At 54.1% G+C, this 17,453-nt stretch overlaps 2 protein-coding genes across 7 annotated transcripts in view; one reads left to right on the top strand and one right to left on the bottom strand.

Moving 5' to 3' along the window:
- Positions 1-9,229, top strand: part of CAMK1G (calcium/calmodulin dependent protein kinase IG) — a 28,287-nt gene extending 19,058 nt beyond the window's left edge. Inside the window, exons 5-13 of the mRNA XM_047705574.1 lie at positions 1,059-1,197; positions 1,858-1,981; positions 3,313-3,388; positions 4,379-4,491; positions 5,267-5,345; positions 6,833-6,920; positions 7,166-7,590; positions 8,098-8,220; positions 8,371-9,229. Coding sequence (XP_047561530.1) covers positions 1,059-1,197; positions 1,858-1,981; positions 3,313-3,388; positions 4,379-4,491; positions 5,267-5,345; positions 6,833-6,920; positions 7,166-7,590; positions 8,098-8,188 — 1,135 coding nt within the window. The 3' untranslated portion in view covers positions 8,189-8,220; positions 8,371-9,229. The remainder of the gene's footprint in view (positions 1-1,058; positions 1,198-1,857; positions 1,982-3,312; positions 3,389-4,378; positions 4,492-5,266; positions 5,346-6,832; positions 6,921-7,165; positions 7,591-8,097; positions 8,221-8,370) is intronic.
- Positions 9,230-10,379: 1,150 nt separating this feature from the next.
- The window catches only part of LAMB3 (laminin subunit beta 3), a 63,304-nt gene continuing 56,230 nt past the window's right edge, over positions 10,380-17,453 (bottom strand). For all 6 annotated transcript variants that reach the window (XM_047704878.1, XM_047704879.1, XM_047704881.1 and 3 more), the window contains 5 exons: positions 15,501-15,708; positions 14,940-15,081; positions 14,322-14,498; positions 13,447-13,600; positions 10,380-10,895 (listed from right to left, as the gene is read on the bottom strand). In XM_047704878.1, coding sequence (XP_047560834.1) covers positions 10,759-10,895; positions 13,447-13,600; positions 14,322-14,498; positions 14,940-15,081; positions 15,501-15,708 — 818 coding nt within the window. In that variant the 3' untranslated portion in view covers positions 10,380-10,758. The remainder of the gene's footprint in view (positions 10,896-13,446; positions 13,601-14,321; positions 14,499-14,939; positions 15,082-15,500; positions 15,709-17,453) is intronic.

Here is a 17,453-nt window from a genome sequence, read left to right as displayed (position 1 = left end):
TCCCCTGGGCCTCTAGCTCCTGTGGCAGAGCCCAGAGCTTTCGACAGAAACAAAGGAGTAGGGTGGTATGCCTTTTGATTAGAGAAATTCTCCTTCCTCTTTACCACATGGTCCTATCACACACGCATGTCCGTAGCCAGTGTCCTGGGACAGTGAGAAGGGGTCCAGGCCTGTGACAGAACTGGAAGCCCTGGTTCATGGTTGACATAGGCTGAAATGTTTGCCTGGAGAGGGCCTCAGCTGAGCCTTTCGCTGCCTTCACATACTGGAAACGATTCACGTGAAAGGATGGTATTCTTGTTCTGTGTGGCCCCATGGGTGGATGTGGTGTCCCCAGGCAGAAACTGCAAGGAGTAGGTTCCATCATAATATAGAGAAATACTGAGAAGGTGGTGAAAGATAATTCAGTCTTTCTTAGGAGGTAGTGAGTGGTCTCCCTCTGTGGTGTTCCACTATGGACTATAGAACTTTTTGGCAAAAGTAGTGTAGATGGCATTCAAGAGACAGGGGCAGACTGGATCTTAAAGCCCCTGAGTCCTAAGATGCCATATCACTAGAGTCTCCAAATACTGCTATAGCTCCGTCCATGATTCCAGCTTTAGGTAGCCCAGCTTTCCACGATGAGGAAAGAAATGCCAACACAACCAACAACAGTTGGTCTCCTTTGTACATCATCTCTGTCCTGCGTTGGCCTGATTTCAGTCTCATCTCTCCTTTTCATCATGATTCCCTGGGTCCTAGGGCCAGGAATGTAGGCAGCTAAGAATGTGTTCACAAAGGGATTATGGGCTACTTGCTTGACTCTAACCAGGAGCATTTTGCATTTTAAGGGAGGGTCCAGGGAGAGGGCAATGGTTGGCTCAAAGAAATGACTCCCTCCTGATATTACTCCAGCACCCAAAGGAGTTATTCTCAGACTAAAGTAGACCTCCCTGCCCAGGCCATGGGCACCTGCCTCTTCCACCACAGCTGTGTCTTCATGGCTACAGAGCAACACAGTTATGTCCCTTTGACCTGAAATAAGACCTGGATTCCTGCGCTTGCCCCTATGCCCACAGTGTTTCTGGCGGGGAACTCTTTGACCGGATCCTGGAGCGGGGTGTCTACACAGAGAAGGATGCCAGCCTGGTGATCCAGCAGGTCTTGTCAGCAGTGAAATACCTCCACGAGAATGGCATCGTCCACAGAGACTTAAAGGTGCCAAAGTGGGAGCCCTCAGTGGGACACATAGAATGACCCTTTAGGAAGCTTGCCTAGGTCATGGGCAGCCTAAGCCTTGTAAAATGAGAGGGTAGGAGCAGTAGAATCCTAAGGTCCCCTCTGCCCTTGGATTCCTTAAACAAAACTTAAATGACTGAACAATCATTGCTAATTTTCATCTCAGCCTTTTCCTGAACTTTCCATGGGGCCTCACCCTAGTAGGATACCAAGATAATCCACATGTTTCTCGAACCAAACCATAGTCAAAATCAAATATAAGAAATACTTAATGGGGGGTGTCAATGTTGCACCAAGCATGTACTAGACTTTAGAGAAATCAGAGACAATTAACCATGGTTTGATCCCCTCAAGAAACAGTCTTAGGGTAGTTGGGGATGCGGGGAGGGTGGGTAGAGTACCTTAATGGCTATAAAGCTGACCAACATGAGGGCCATGAGCAAAATACAGAGCGATTGGATATGGAGTAGGGGGCTGTAGGTAGGAGGAAGGAAGAAAGAACTGGGGGAGATGAGCCTGACCTTGAAGTCAGGAGCCCAGAGCACAGCTTCCTAAGAAATTATATATCAGGAGAGGAAAAGAAATCTGTATTTCAGATGATTATATCCTACATTACATGATATCGCTCTTCTCCCACAGCCTGAAAACTTGCTGTACCTAACCCCTGAAGAGAACTCTAAGATCATGATCACAGACTTTGGTCTGTCCAAGATGGAACAGAGTGGAGTCATGTCCACTGCTTGTGGGACCCCAGGCTATGTGGGTGAGTCTGGGAGGAGGAGGAAGGTTGACCAGTTGGCTGTATTCAACCTCATGGATATTATTTCATGGGGAGGGGTGGTTATCGGGATAGAGGGTTCAACTTCAAAGGCAACCCAAGTAGAGCATTAACTATGAGGTTTAGGGTAGATCATGTATCTCTGGAACTACTCCTCCTGCTCCCAAACCCTGCATCTTTAGACACAGCCTACCCCTGAGCCATCCCACAGCCCCTGCCTATACTTAGCTATCATTTTTGCAGACAGACATCCTGCTTTGTCTTTCTGGCTAGATGAGGGGCAGAGACAAGAGCATAAAACCAGAGATGGTTAGATTGCCAAGAGGTTGACACTAGACACCCCTTTTCCTTTCTCCCATGCCCAGAAGAGACCTTGGTGCCCCAGTTGTTAGTATCCTGGAGGAATAGTGTTGAGTTTGAAGCCGAGGAACCCAGGTGTTCTCCCCCAAATATATTCCCTAAGAAAGTGGTAGAGATGGAGCCTCCTCCCTAAACAGGAGGCTTTGAAGGTCCCCCAAAAAGTAAAAGCCAGCAAGTTACCAGGTGAAAACATTCCTGAGATCCATGGAGAGAAAACTAATACTCAGAGCATCCCCTCCTGCCTACTTCCCTCTTAGCCACTCATCACCTGGTTGAGGATGGCACACAGAAAGGTGACCTCTAGCATAATAGAGGAAATACCTACTCTCACCCTCAAAAAGAGGTCAGTCAGTAGGTGTTGAGTCCTACCGAGTACAAAGCCCTGGTATCTGGGATGCATTCAGAAGATAACTCTCTACTCTCCCAGTCAGGGGAAGACATGGCTTGTTTTCTCATGGAGCTCTTGATCTGATACAGCAGAAGTTACCTGAGATGGATAGGACAGTTATCACTTCCCTCTAAGAGCTCCTCATTTGATGTGGAAGACTCTGTCTCTTCCCTTAGGGAGATCCCAGTCTAGCGGGAGAGACTGCCTCTACTTCACATATGTCCCTGTCTGAACAGAGACACACAGACCCAGCCCTGGGACACACTATCTGCATGGGGAGACAAAGACCTGCCTTCAGAGAGTACTCAGTCTGATGGGAGAGATGTAGCCCTGGTCTGATGTAAGAGTCATAGGCTCTGTCATGGGAACCTTCCAGGCTGACGGAGGAAGATTCAGGATTATGGGAGAGCCCCAGTCCCTGCCCTGGGAAAGTTTTCATTCTTACAGAAACACTACCATCCCAGGAGCTTCCTAGTCTGCTTCTCTAATCCTCTTCCTGACCTTTGACCCCCACCTCTCAGCCCTCTCTTCTTGTTCCATCCCTGACTCTACCTTTCATTTGCTGCAGCTCCGGAAGTGTTGGCCCAGAAACCCTACAGCAAGGCTGTGGATTGCTGGTCCATTGGCGTCATCACTTACATATTGTGAGTAGAAGCCTGCATTGGCTCAATTCCTGGGAAATCTCAGAACAGCTCATCCTTTTTCTCCCCTCCCTTATCTTAGCTCCTCAAGCAACATCCACCTTCAAAGCATGTGCGTGTACACATGTGCATCCACATACACACACACACACTCACACTTACCAGGCACACAGCTCCAAAGGTTTCCGTCCTGGTCTCCACCAGGTTATTACAATAGAGCTCCGTGTGAACCCACTGTTCAGCCATATGGTTCTGTCTCTTCCTGCACCCCACCCCCATTTAGTCTCTATAACTGTGTTGAATCCTGCTCTATGGAACGAGCAGTGAAGAAAGGAAAGGCCAAGCCAAGCTTAGAAGCCAAGTGGGCACAATGTTCCCATCTCAGATTGGGCAAGTCTGCCCAAGGCAAAGTGATGGCCTGAATGAACCGGGTCATAGTTCCTGTTCACATCGTCTTGGCCTCTCCTTGCCAGACCTATTCATCACCCTCCCCCACCATCCCTCCTCACCTCCAGATGACTCTGCTCTTAGGAAAATACCATATCTATCCCTTAGCAGGGACTCAACTTTTTATTTACTAACCTTATGTTGAATAACTACTCTCATTTATTCGTGTACTCAACAAAAGTTCATTGACCGTCTCTTCTGCGCTAATCACCAGTGTAGGTACTAAAGAATAAAGAACAAAATAACCTTAAAAATCCCTCACTAAACGTACATTCAAGCAGATGTTCTGTTATCTCTCTTAAAGGTATTTTATACATCCTCTAAGTGTCGGGGAGGTATAGCAGGGGCAGTGTGGCTTTGGGGGGAATAACGCACAAAGGGGCCCTCCAGAGTTGCTTGATGGGGTCTGCATCATTCCAGAATCAGGCAGATCCTGTTCCTACTGCTGGTTGGGGTTCCTGTTTCCTGCCTGTGATCTGCAGTGGAGGCCGGGCAGAGGGGAGAGACGGGTTGTTAGCAGCATAACTCCTTCCTGTTTCACTGCAGGTTGTGTGGGTATCCCCCCTTCTATGAAGAAACGGAGTCGAAGCTCTTCGAGAAGATCAAGGAGGGCTACTATGAATTTGAGTCTCCATTCTGGGATGACATTTCTGAGTCAGGTAAGGCTAGCAGGTGTGAAGGACCAGACAACAGGCTCAAGGCAAAGGCTTCCAAGAGAAAAAGAGCTTAACAGCGGATGACAGTCCTGGCTCTTGAAAGTCCCCTGGGAATCTTCTAGAACAGGCTGCCAAGGAGAGTGGAGAAATCTTCATCTGGCTCAAAGGCCAAATAAATTATTCGCATCTCAGGTTCATGCTTTTGTTTTCCTGGAGACAGAACCACAGGATGCAAGAAGAGGGGGGCGGAGTGCAGGGGAGTTTAGATGAGGAGCCAGGAGGGCAGAGCCTGCCCAAGGGAGTGTTCCAGGCACGAGTGGCAAAACCAAGGCCAAGTTTTGCCTTTATTATATAACCAGACTGAGAGCCTGCAATGTCTGCGCGTGTGAGAGGAGGCAGTCGTTACAAGTCATTGGGTCCATTAAGTGGAGATCCGTGGAGGGCTGAGGCTGCACTCACGTGTGCCCACTCATGGCTGCCGGTGCCTGGGTGGTGCAAAGGCAGACCCCCGAGACCTGCAGGCACGGCGGGGCCTTGTGAGAAGAGCTGTATCTGCAGTGCTGTGTGGGGGAGGCCATGGAGAGTCTCTCTTTGGTGGTTTATGGTGGGCTGCTGTTAGGTGGTTTGGATTTTTTTTTCTTCTCTCTTTTAAGAGTCTTAAAATTGCCTCTTTGGAAGATTAGCTAAGGATGCATTCGCTGCCACCCACCAGCCCGGAAGTGAGTTTCCATCAGTCATGAAACCTGGTCCCTATTGTGTCTTTGATTGCTCCCCTTAGCTAAGGATTTTATTTGCCACCTGCTGGAGAAGGACCCGAATGAACGGTATACCTGCGAGAAGGCCTTGAGGCACCCGTGGTGAGTGAGGGTGGGCTGAGCTCCAGCCCCTAGCCTGGTGGTTCCCCAGAGACCATGACGACTCATTCAAGCGGTGTTTCCCAAGAGTCGGCTTCCCTGAGCTCTCTGCTCTTCAGCACGCAAGGAGCGCGGACGCCTGTGTCCGGTCCAGCTAGAGGTGCAGACAGCATTTAAGGAAGTGGGTTCCGACTCCAGAGTGGCTACTGTGTCACTAGTCAAGGCCAGGAGACAGACGCAGCCAGGCACTGTTACCAGTACTAGGATGCAGTACTCAGTACTAGCTACTCAAGAGGCCCCAGGAGTAGGCAGCTCTGCCCTGTCCTGAAGAGCATCGTTTCACTGTGGGGTCAAAACCTGCTCTAAGTGAGGCGATTGGCAAAGAATCACAAAGGAACTGGTCAGTAAAGTGAACATGCTCTACCCCTTGTTCATGCTTCACCCCTGCTCAGGATTCATAATAGTGCCCCACCTGCTGCCACAGCAAGCCTAGGTTCCTCTGCCTCTTCACGTGTTCCCTAATCTGGCCTGACCCTTTACCTCCACCTGCATTTCCCCAAAGTCCCAACATACCTTCTCTGTTCCAGAAAGGCCTCAAAGCTCTCTTTCTCTTTCTGCCCTCTCCTACTCCCTATCCCAAGCTTTTTCCAACCTACACCTTGGGTCACACCATTTTCACCACCTAGAATGTCCTGCCTCTTGCCTTCTATGTAGCATCCATCAGGATCCAGAGCAGTTTCTGCCCTGCCTGAAGCCCTGGGTCCTGCAGGTCAGGCTCACCTCCTTACCTCCCTCTAGCAATTACACAGCTTACCATGAATTACTCAAGTTCATGGCATGGAACAAGGTTCCACAGCTCCACTGGAAGACCCCAGAGATGAGGGTCCCATCTGTTACTACTCTGTGTCCCTAGTACCTAGAAAGTCCTGGGCCATGTAATGGCAAGTATCTGAGGAGCATGTAGAGATGGATGACCAGGAAGAAGGCGGCCTGTATTGGGAGGCCTCACTGAGGAAGTCTTCCTGGAAGAGGTGTGTTCTGAGGAAAGTTTTGAGCTAAAGGATAGTGATAACCCAAGCACCCTCTGACACAGGGCCCAGAAAGCCTATTCTCTAAGAAGCCAGAAAATAAGTATTTTAGGCTTAGCTGGCCGTACGGTCTATAAGGCAACGACTCAGTCTGCCCTTGTCGCATGGAAGCAGCCACAGCTCCTACTTGAATGAACGGGCGTGTCTGGGTCCCAGTGAGACCTCGTTACAGGCCATGGGTAGATCTGCCCCACAGGTCATAGTTTGCCCACCTACTATAAAATAAGACTTCGGTTTTGCCAAAGCATGGAACCCGTAATGAGCTGCCCAAGGGGACAGAGGAGCCCTGGTTCCAGCCCATTTCTGCCATGGGCCACCCTTCCTCTGAGGCACAGCACTCAGCTTAACCTGGTCCTGCACGCACGGCCCCCAGTGAGCCAGGCTTCTCTTCTACACCCACAGGATTGATGGGAACACAGCCCTCCACCGGGACATCTACCCGTCAGTCAGTCTCCAGATCCAGAAGAACTTTGCCAAGAGCAAGTGGAGGGTAAGTGGCCCTTTGCAGGAGGCAGGTGGGCTGCTCTGGGCCCCTGGAGGCTGAGCTGGGGCGGGGCTGGCCAGGGGCTTTCCCTGGGGCTTCCTGGCAGCCACTGGGCCTCCCTGGACCCTCTCTGAAGTGAGATGTGAGCACATCAGTTTCAAGAGGCCGAAGCCGCCAGGCGGAGGGAAAGCCTGAGCCCCGTGGCCCTACGAGAATGCAGAGGGTCAGAGGCGGGTCTCGTGTCTCCTCAGCAAGCCTTCAACGCGGCCGCTGTGGTCCACCACATGAGGAAGCTACACATGAACCTGCACAGCCCAGGCCTCCGCCCGGAGGTGGAAAACAGGCCACCCAGCACCCCAGTCTCAGAAGCCTCGAGATCCGGCTCCTCCGAGATCACCGTCCCCGAGGCCCCGGCCCTGGATCAGAGTGCGGCCCTTCCCGCCCTGACACGGCTGCCCTGCCAGCTCGGCGCCCGGCCGGCGGCCCCCGGGGGCCGGTCCCTCAACTGCCTGGTCAACGGCTCGCTCCGCATCAGCAGCAGCCTGGTGCCCATGCAGCAGGGGCCCCTGGCCGCCGGGCCCTGCGGCTGCTGCTCCAGCTGCCTGAGCATCGGGGGCAAAGGGAAGTCCTCCTACAGCTCCGAGCCCGCCCTGCTCAAAAAAGCCAACAAGAAACAGTACGTATCCTCCGCCAGAGACAGAGGCCTCGCCCTGCTTGGGTGCTGGGGCTGAAGGGAGCTGGCTCCGCAGGGCGGGAAGAGCTCTGGGCTGGGGGTGGGGGCAGTGCCCGCAGTCCTGTCCCTGCCCCTAGCTGAGTGGCTGCTGTCGGATCAGTGGATGTCCCCGTCTCTGGTTTGCTCATCTGTGAGAGCACGCTCGCCTGCTCAGCCCACCTCACAGAGCTACCTAAAAGCTTAGTGAAGCAACAGGAATTACAAAATGTCTGCAGAAAACTGTGTACGTGTCCGTGGTGGGCAGTCGATTTCTCAAGTTTCTAGAACCATTGTGTTTTGGGTGGCGGGGGGAAGTGGGGCTCCATTGTCATCTCCATCCTCTCTGCAAGGGCTTGTACTTTGTGAACCTGAGGGAGGGAGGGCCAAGCGGAGGCCACAGGCGCCGAGAGCTCCCACAGCTCTTGTCCCTTCCCCGAACACGTCACAGCCCCCACCGCGCTTGCTTTCCAGGAACTACAAATCAGAGGTCATGGTGCCAGTTAAAGCGGGTGGCGGTTCCCACTGCCGGGCGGGGCAGACTGGAGTCTGTCTCATTATGTGATCCCTGGAGCCCGCGTCTGGGTCGATTTTCAGGTGAGGCAACACAGGTGGGAGGGCCAAGGCAGGGGGCTCAGGGAGAGCTGCTGTCCCAGAAGGCCAGCCCCATCACCGGCTGAATGAATGGGTCTGAGGGCCCCCGGGAGCCGCAGGCCCACAGCCACCCTGAACCCCTTTCCTCGGCAGGAGAGGCACGCGACTCTTCTCTGCCTTCCCAGCCCGGTGTCCACCCTGCAACGGGAGGAAGGCGAGACGGGCAGAGCAGGGCCTGGCGGGAGTGGGTGACGGTGAGAAACAGCAGGCGGCTGCCGCCTGGGGCAGACCCTTCCAGAAGGCCCAGGAGCGAGCCCCCAAGGCGCGGAGGCCTCGTTGAAGCTGTGGGCAGGAGGAGCCGGCGGTCACCCACCCCCCGGGGTCTCCCTGGCCTGCCTGCTCTGTGCCCCCAACACCCTACGTGCCGTGGCTCTGTGCAGTGAACTAGGTAGCTCTCGCCCGGGTCTGTGTCGTTTGTGATGAAAAGCTTCCTGGGCTGGCCAGGCTGTGTCACCTTCTCTGAGCAAAGCCATATGGAGCCTCAACCCCCGACTCCTGCTCAGCACATGCTCCTGCCTCGAGGCCTTGATGCCCGTGGCCAGCACGGGCTCATTAAGGTAGTCGCCTGCCCATCTGCATGAATGGCCAGGGGCTCCTGCTCTGCCTATGAGCTCTCAAGTTCCAGTCCTTGACTCCATGATCAGATCCAACTGGCCCAGCACACCTCCCTCCCTGCCCCAGGCCAAAAGCAGTACCACAGCCTTCCAGATGGAAAAGAAAGAAATCAGTGATGAGGGGCTGTAAGGAATTCTCATCCTGGCGGGATGCCTCACCCACACCCGATTAAGTAAAAGTTGGAAGTTGACTGTTTCCATTTCAGCTGGTAATTTTCATCCTGCTTCTGCTCTTCTCTCCCAGAAAATCAGAAACATTCTTGTCCCTCCCTCGTTTTCATGTACCCCCGTCCCCTCCAGCTTCACGTTCGGTGTTGTGCTCAATAAAATGGACATATTTTTCTCTATGAGACTTCATTTGGTTATTCGTAAAGTCAGATGTGGCTCTGGGACTTCGGCGCCTGTGCGGAGTGGAGAGTGTGCTGGGGCCTTGGGGTCTGGAGGAACCTGGCAGTGTAAAGGCAGACACAGACTGAGTGCATAGTGTGTGCCTGCTAGTAGTTGACCTGAGATACCGCTGGTGACTCATTCCCTCCTCACCACCGCTCCTGGGGTAGCTCTGTCAGAGCTCACACAGTCCAGTCTCCTAACAACGATATTAGATGATCTAGATGATGGTGATTTGAAGCCCTGCCCTGCCTTGGCCCTTCCACATCTGTGACCTTCGGGGAGTGACACAACCATCTGTGTCTTGGTTTCCTCACTTGTCAAATGGAACCAGCATCATGAGATAACGCAGACAGTGCTTGCACAGTGCTCAGTAAATAATCAACATGATTAATAATGTCAAGAAAATGTAGGTGAAATGCCTAGCATGGGGTTCCTGGGGGGCTCCGTTGGTTAAGCGCCTGCCTTCCGCTCAGGTCATGATCCCAGGGTCCTGGGATCGAGTTCCACAATAGGCTCCCTGCTCAGCAGGGAGTCTGCTTCTTCCTCTCTGTCTCTCCACCTGTTTTTGTTTTGTTTCTCTGTCTCTGTCTGTCTCTCTCTCTCTCAAATAAATAAGTAAAACCTTTAAGACAAATTTTTTTTTTTTAAATTTTGAAAACGCCTAGCACATGGCACAGGCCGTGGTTAGCACAAACACCCGTGCTGTTTCCCTACCTGCTGCACACACAAACGCACATCCATCTGCAGCTTCTCTTTGAGATCCCAAGAGACACAGATTCTGCCTCTGGAGCTGTGGGAATGTGGACACAAGCCCTCCTTTCTCTGGATTTCTATTTCCTCATCTGTGAAGGAGCAACTGGGTCACTGCTCAAAGATGAAAATCATCGGGTCTTCAAGGATGGGTTCCATTAGGTCCTGGGACAAAGGGGTCCAGTCCCTCTAAGTTTGGGTGACAAGCAAGCTGTACTGAGCCACATGGGGCAGCCTGTGCTCCCTACACCACTGGGCTTTGGGCTTGAGCAGAGGAGCGCCCCGGAACCCTAGGTGGGAGACAGGAACAAGTGACAAAGGTTTACTTATGGGACACAGACCAATTTCTCTCTTTCAACCTCCAGACTTCTTGCCAAAGGTTTTTATTGGGCTTTTCATTTGTATGTCATTTTTTGGTTCAGTTTTTGTGTTCATCCAGGCTTCAGCCTCCATGGAAGCTGAAGGGCAAGGACGCCGGCCGGCCAAGTGCACCTCCACTTAGAGCTCCTTGTCCCAAGGCCACAGCCCGCCTCCACCCCCTCTGTCTCTCGAATACAGTTTCCCATCAGCTCAGGCTCAGCAGCAGCCCAGAAAGATCTTACCAGCTGCACACAGGGGGGTTCGGGCTGTGCTTCAAGGCTGTAGAAAAGTCTCCTGGAGCTGGGATGGAATCCAGCCCAAGTAAAGAGGGCAGATGAGCGGGGGCCAGGGGCTGGAGGCTGGCATATCACTTACAGGTGGCATAGTAAAGCACACGCCCATTGATGTAGTCGCGGATCTGCTCCACGTGCTTCTCCAGCCCCGTCAGGTCTGCCGAGCGGAGTTTGATGGTCTGGCTCCCCCGAAGCAGCTCGGACTCCATGTCTGAGGGCAGATGGAGGGCAAGGCGGGTGGGTGGAGGAGCTGGTGAGACACCCAGAGCCTCCCCACCCTTCCTTCTTCTCCCACCCACCCAGAGGCAGTACCTGCAGGAGAAATCACCTGCTTGGGGGAAGGGGGGGCAGCTGGACACTGAGGCAGCTCTTGGCTCTCCACCCCTACGCCACTCTTACAGAAACCAGACCCAGGAAGCCCCTACCCTTCTCCTCTGCTCTATGCTCTCTCAGTTGTCCTAGACTGACGAAGCAAACCACTAGCATCAAGATTAGCAACCTATGACTGCTAGACTCAGCTGCCGTCCCACCAGGGATCCTCCAGCAGGCACCACGACCACAGAGCCAGCTGGAGCACCAGAATTCCCCTGCACTTTCCCTTCCCTAATTACCCCTCCAGATAAATCTAGTCCCCCCCACCCCCACTCTGGTCCATTCCGTATGCCACCACTAGATTATACATGGGGGATGTGGGGGACTCCAAAGTGACCGAGTGCAGCCGGACCCTCCTGTCAGCCTAGGCGAGAGGCCTCTCTGCCACACTCACGGGGACTGGTACCAGCCTCAGCCCGAACTCCCCCAGGAATAGGGAGGGAGTGTGTGGCCTCACAAGGCTCCAACTTTAGGCAGCTCTAGCTGCTCAGAGTCTCATGAAGCCAGAATCTGACCACTTCCGCTTCCACTCAGTTGTCTCAGGTCCATCTCCTAGGAGTAAATGGGGAATATAGCTCTTCTGTCTCCCACGTGGAAGTCTTAGAGATGTCTGAGGCCACACCTTCTCAGATGAAATCTCCCTAGTTCCTTCACCCATTCTTCACCTGATGTCACTACGAAGTCTCTCGACCTCCCAGCCCTGGTGGCGCTCCCCCGATAGGCACAGACTTATCAGTCCCCCCGCTAAACACCACCCGCCAGGTGAGATCCCACAGGCACTGGAACAGTGGTGCTGCTGGCCAGAGTGGGGGCCATCTCTCCGGGCCTGCAGGCTGATCAAATAATGAAATTTTCACAGCTACTGTTGTGTTCCCTGGTCCCCATCCCCAGGACCCCCAACCCCCACACATGGTCTTCCCCAAAATCCTACAATGAAAGGTAAACTCCTGCCAACAGGTAAATGCCTATTCCATTGCTACAAGCTAAGCCTTTTCTGATTCATAAGCCTGTGACACACCAGTTACTAAAGATTTCACAAGCTTTGTATGTGTCTGCCTTTTGGGCGGTAGCAAGACACCCCCGACTTCCATGGAGCTTAAAATCACTCGGAACCCCTGGGTTTTTTCCAGGTGACTAACAATTCATATTTCCTTCTCACTCACCAATTTTGAAACGTTTTATCATTTGAGCGCTTATAAAATGTTTTCAGGTACGTGAGCCACTAAGAAGCCAGGCCTCACCCGAGCTGTACTTGTGAGCCTGGGCCCAAATAAGGCCAGAGTGGAAGGTAACACTTCTCTTTCATGTTACCCTGCTCGGTTCAGTGCATCCTCTCAGCCTTCTGAGATAGCCTTAGAATGACTGGTTCTCTTACCTAAAGGATTAACGACCTGTTGTCCACAGGTTTGATAAACAAATTCTTTATCTTCGCATAAAACACTGATGGACGAGGGCAGGGCAGGCACTGATGCAAGCCTCGGCAACCCCGTCGGGCTCAGCAGCTCACCCTTCTGGGACGGCTGGCCGCAGCCTCCAGCCTACCTCGTCAACTTACCCACCCAACCTTCCCCAGGGTGTCCACCTGCCGGCCAAACAGATTCTTGTCTGTTTTCTCTGAAATTCAGAGAAATTCTGTTTGTGGCATTCGCTGGGCACACCAGGGCAGTGACCTGTCATCACATCTTAGAGACTGAGCCCAATTCCTGGAAATCCCTGCTCTCACATCGGAAGAACCTCAGAACCCTTTTGACAACAATTTTTTATTGTCTCTGCTGTATTCAAAACCTTTGGATGGTTCTCTGCTCTCTCCCCTCTCGTGCTGGCCCTGAGGCCAGCCCTGTGGACCCGGCCACACTGACCCCATGCTGCTTCTCTCCCAACCATTCTGACCCTCTTTACCCCTCCTCTCCTGCTGGGTGCTCCTGCCCCTCAGCCCTACAACATGTCTTGTTGCTTCCCCCTCACTGTCTTAAAGTCCCTACTTTTCCTCACAGCCTCCCCCAGGCCTACGTCAAGTCTAATCTCTTCTGAATATTACCTTCACCGAGCATTTCTCTTGGACAGAAACGTCCGTCCACAGAGTGCTTATCATGCGGGCTCCCGTCACAGACCCCCTTGTGCTGCTGGGTAGTTCCAGGCATCTTGCAGGGGACCAGGAAAATGGCCCCGTCTAGACCGCAAGCTCCTGAGGGCAGCACGAATCTTACGAGAATCTCCTCAGTCCCCACAGCCCCATCATCGTGCCTCCTACTCCCTGGGCACTTGGGGAAGCCCCACTGCTCTCGCCCCCTCAGCACGGCCAGCTCTGACAAGGCCGGGCCTCAGAAGCCCTGGGCTGGGATCTGCCTCCCGGGATGCCAGGAGTCCAAGCCCCAGCAGCGTCCCTTCACCTTTCATCCTGTCCATCATCTCCATGGTCTCCCCAAACAGCTCCTCAGCCTCCGTCTTGACGCTCAGGATCCGGCTGCCCTGCGCCCCCAGCATGGGGCTTCGACCCAACTGGTCCTTCAACTCAGCATATTTTTGCTTTAGTCTGTCAAATCCCTGAAAAAGGGAAAACCATCTCAGGGCCATAAGCAGCAGCACCCAAAGTCCTAAAGACCTTTGGCTAAAGCACTCTACAGCACTCAAATCCACATGCCAGGGGGTGGCTCTGGCCTGTGAAAACCCCGAGACCCCACACCGTATCTTACTTCATCTGCACGTCCGTCCCTCCATCTGCTCCTGTCCTTTCCCACCCAGCGCCGGGCACCTAGTGGTCACTCAGCAGTGTACTCGGCAGCCAGGTCGCTACTGGCACTGACCATGAATGCCGAAGTTCCCGGTACACTGGAGACCTAGAGGAGGGCCCTCTGATCACCTCTCTGACACAATTCTGACAATGGTGGGGCCCAGGTTAGGTCAAGTCATGACTGCCTCTGGGCTGGGAAGCCATGGCAGGGGACAGGCTCTGGACTGGCTGTCAAGGGACCTGCTTTGTAGGTGAGTTTGGGGCCAGACAACGTGACCCCTCCCTCTGTAAACAGAGAGGGACTAGACTAGATCATTTGCAACACCACTGAACTGACTCCCCAGAGGTGGCCCGAGGTGGGGTCCAGATGCCAGGCCAGGTCAGGGTGAGTCCTGAAGCCCTTTCTGATGATTCTAGAATAACATGTTCCAATGGCTTTTGAGCCCAGGGTCTCAGATAGCATACAGAGTCCTCTGCTGCTGAGGACCCTCACCCTCGCTGGTTCTGCCCAGGATGACCTCCACCCGCCCTCACCTCCTGGGCACTCAGTGCCCGCTGCTCAGCACCCTCCGTGAGCTGCTGGGCCCTCGCTGCCTGCTCCCGCTGCTGCCTGGCCCTGCGGCTGAGCTCCTCCATCCGCGCCCGGAAGTCTCCCAGCTGTGACGTCATTCCAGCCACCAGTCCTTCGGCCGGCCCCAGGACCTGCTGAACCTTGGTGGGGAGAGAGACCTGGCTTGTGGCAGATCTCCTAAGCAGGGGTCTTGTCCTTCTCTGGCCCAGCTCATCGGGTGGCAAAAACTCTCTCCAAGCAGGATACCACTATTGTCCCCTTGCTGATCCCCTCTCTCTCTGTCCCCTGGCATCCAGGCAGCCCCCTCCCTCCCAGCTCAGCCAATCCCTACACACACACACACACACACACACACACACACACACACACACCACGCTGCAGCCCAGAGCCCACCCCTGGCCTTTTCCATCAAGCCTCACAACCAGAAAACCAAGGGCTCAAAGCCACGCCCATAGGCCCATAGCTCATAGTCTTCCCTCTTTAGGTCCCCTTCCAGGTCACTTTCTGGCATTTTCTGTATCTTGGGCCTGAATCTGTCTGCTCATCCCCAAATCCAGTGGAAGGAAGCCACACCCCCTCACCTCCGCAACCCTCTCCTGAATAAGCCGAAGGGAACGGCTGGTGCCTTGCATGGTGTCCTGAGCTTCCTGGAGCGCCACCGTGCCCTGCCGGAGGTTCCCCACCACATCCTCCACCTGGCCTTCCACCGCGTGGGCTCGGCTCCTGTGGCAGCAGGGGGAGGGGAGCGGAGATGAGGGAATGAGAGACCAGTGAATGAAGAGATGCGCGGCTCCACTCACCAACGAGCTCAAGAGACTATCCTTCCCAGCCAAGACTAAAAAGGGAGCCCTAACACAGTAGCTTTTCCATCCCAGGATCACACCAAGCAGACCTGGGCAGTGGGAGCGTTATGTCAGAGACACCCTTTGGCATCACCAATATGGAAGACAGGGTGACCCTGGACACCGTTTCTCACTTCACCACCCCCACCATGGTAAGCACCCCTCCTGTCCCCCAGCCCTCCACACCCCTCTGACGTTACAGATTCTTTACCCTCTGCCAGCAACCCAAGGAGTCGGGGAGCAAAACCTCAGTCCAGCCCCGGGCAGGGGGAAACACAGGTCCAGGGCCCCGGGCCATACCTGGCCTGCTCGGCCTTCATCTGGAGCCTCTGGGCCCGAGCAATGTCCTGCTTGGTCTGAGACAGCACCAGGTCCACGTTGGGTAGCCTGGCGGCAATGCCCTGGATCTCATTCATCTTGCGCAGGACCGTGGCCGAGTCTGTGGGCAGCCACAGAGCCAACACGGCCTCGCTGACCTCCTGGATGGTGGCCGCATCGGTGTCCGAGTCTGGAAGACAGCCGTCCATCAGATCCCGGAGCCTCGCCACCTCCCCAAAGATCAGAGGCTTCTCCGAGCTGAGCAGCTCCATGGGAAGCACCCGCGTGCCTCTCTGCCCCCGGCCACCCGAGGAGCCGCTGCACCCTTGCAGGGACACTCAGGGGCCTGTTCTCAGAACTTTTGGGAACGCTGTGGAGGCGGCGGGGGCTGGGGGGGAGGGTCTGTGGGCACAGCTGTGGCAGCTAAGTGTCTGACGCCACAGGAAACTGCTGGCTGGAGAGAAGGAGGAGCTGCCAGGCAGCTGGGACTGAACAATGCCTACAGCGCAAACAGCAGCAGCCCTACGCTGGGGAGAGCGGCCAGAGCCGAACTGCTTCCTTGGCAAGAAGACTCCTTCCACACACCCCTCCCCAGGCCAGTGTGCTCCTTTTTGCAAAGGCAGAGAAAGAACATGAGGTCTTTGCTCCAGTGTCACCTCTCAGAGAGGCCAAGCCTGGCCACGCAATCTAGAATCACAGCCTTCCCCATGCCGATACCCCTTACTCTCCTGTCTTCTCCCTAGCAGTTGTCGCCTCCCACATGCCGAACCCATGCTCGCATATCTGTCTGTTACCCCGCCAGAAGCCCTGTGATGGCAGGGACTGGGTATCCTCCATATCCTCGGCCCCAGCCGCAGTGCCTGACCCTCAGAGGCACTTGGTGTTTGTAGAGTGAATGAATGATTCAAAGACTTCCACACCCAGGCTTCCCCTCTACTCTTCAAGCAAACTGGCTTCAAGTCAAATGGCTCCTCTGAGCTCACTTTTCAGACCTGTGAAATAGGTAATGGTCCTCAACCCGAAAGGACAAAATCAAACAACCGGTCAGCAAGGATTTTATAAGCCAACTCCGGCTCAGAGAGCAAGGTCAGAAGTACAGATGTGGCATCTCCTCCCTATCTCTCCTCCCTATCTCTCCCGTTCACTTTTACAGATCAAGGGACTGATGTGGTAGGGGAAGGGGGCACCTGACCACCTGGATGGTTTGTCCTGGGACTTGAGGCCAGCACGCGGGGAACTGAGACTGAAAATCAAAACAGACTCAATCCCTGTCCTCACAGAGCTCAAAACAGACAGGCACATAACCAAGGACGGCCAGCCTGAGTGCCAAAGGCGAGCACAGGGGCTCAGAGGACTACTAGAGGGGCGCCCTAACCCAGTCTGATGGGAGGGTTGGGGGGGTTCCTGGAGAATGGGTCATCTAGAAGATTCTTAGAGGGGGAATAGGACTTAGGCAGGTCTGGAGAAATGAGGCAGGGAAGCAATCCAGAGAGAGGGAAAACTTAAGCAAAAATTGTGTGTATGTGTGTGTGTGTATCCATCTAATAGTACAATCATCTAGAGTGTGGACAGCAGAGTGAGAAGACTCCTACCCATATTCCCTCCAAGCTGGATGCCCTTCGGCAGGTTCCTTAACCTCCCTGTGCCTGAAGCCCTCCTCTGCAAAGTGGTAGGCAACCAGGACTACATCATGTAATACCCGTAAAGCACTTAGAGCGGTGCTGGGCACTTAGGGAGAACTCAATGAGCCTGAGCGATGATTATGTGAACTCCATTTGAGGACCTGGGAAAGACCACGTGTCCTCCTTCCCCCACAGTCCTCCCACATATACCCCCACACTGACCCTGTGCACGGCAGCATCTGGTTAGTACCTGTGCCCCTGAACAGTTCTCTGCACACCAAAACCCACTGCCGTGGAGACTGCCGGAACTGCC

This window comes from Lutra lutra, chromosome 15 (genome assembly GCF_902655055.1).
Source record: "Lutra lutra chromosome 15, mLutLut1.2, whole genome shotgun sequence".
Classification (NCBI taxonomy): domain Eukaryota; kingdom Metazoa; phylum Chordata; class Mammalia; order Carnivora; family Mustelidae; genus Lutra; species Lutra lutra.
Note: the sequence above shows the minus strand (reverse complement) of the source record. Positions and strands in the feature narration are given on the sequence as shown.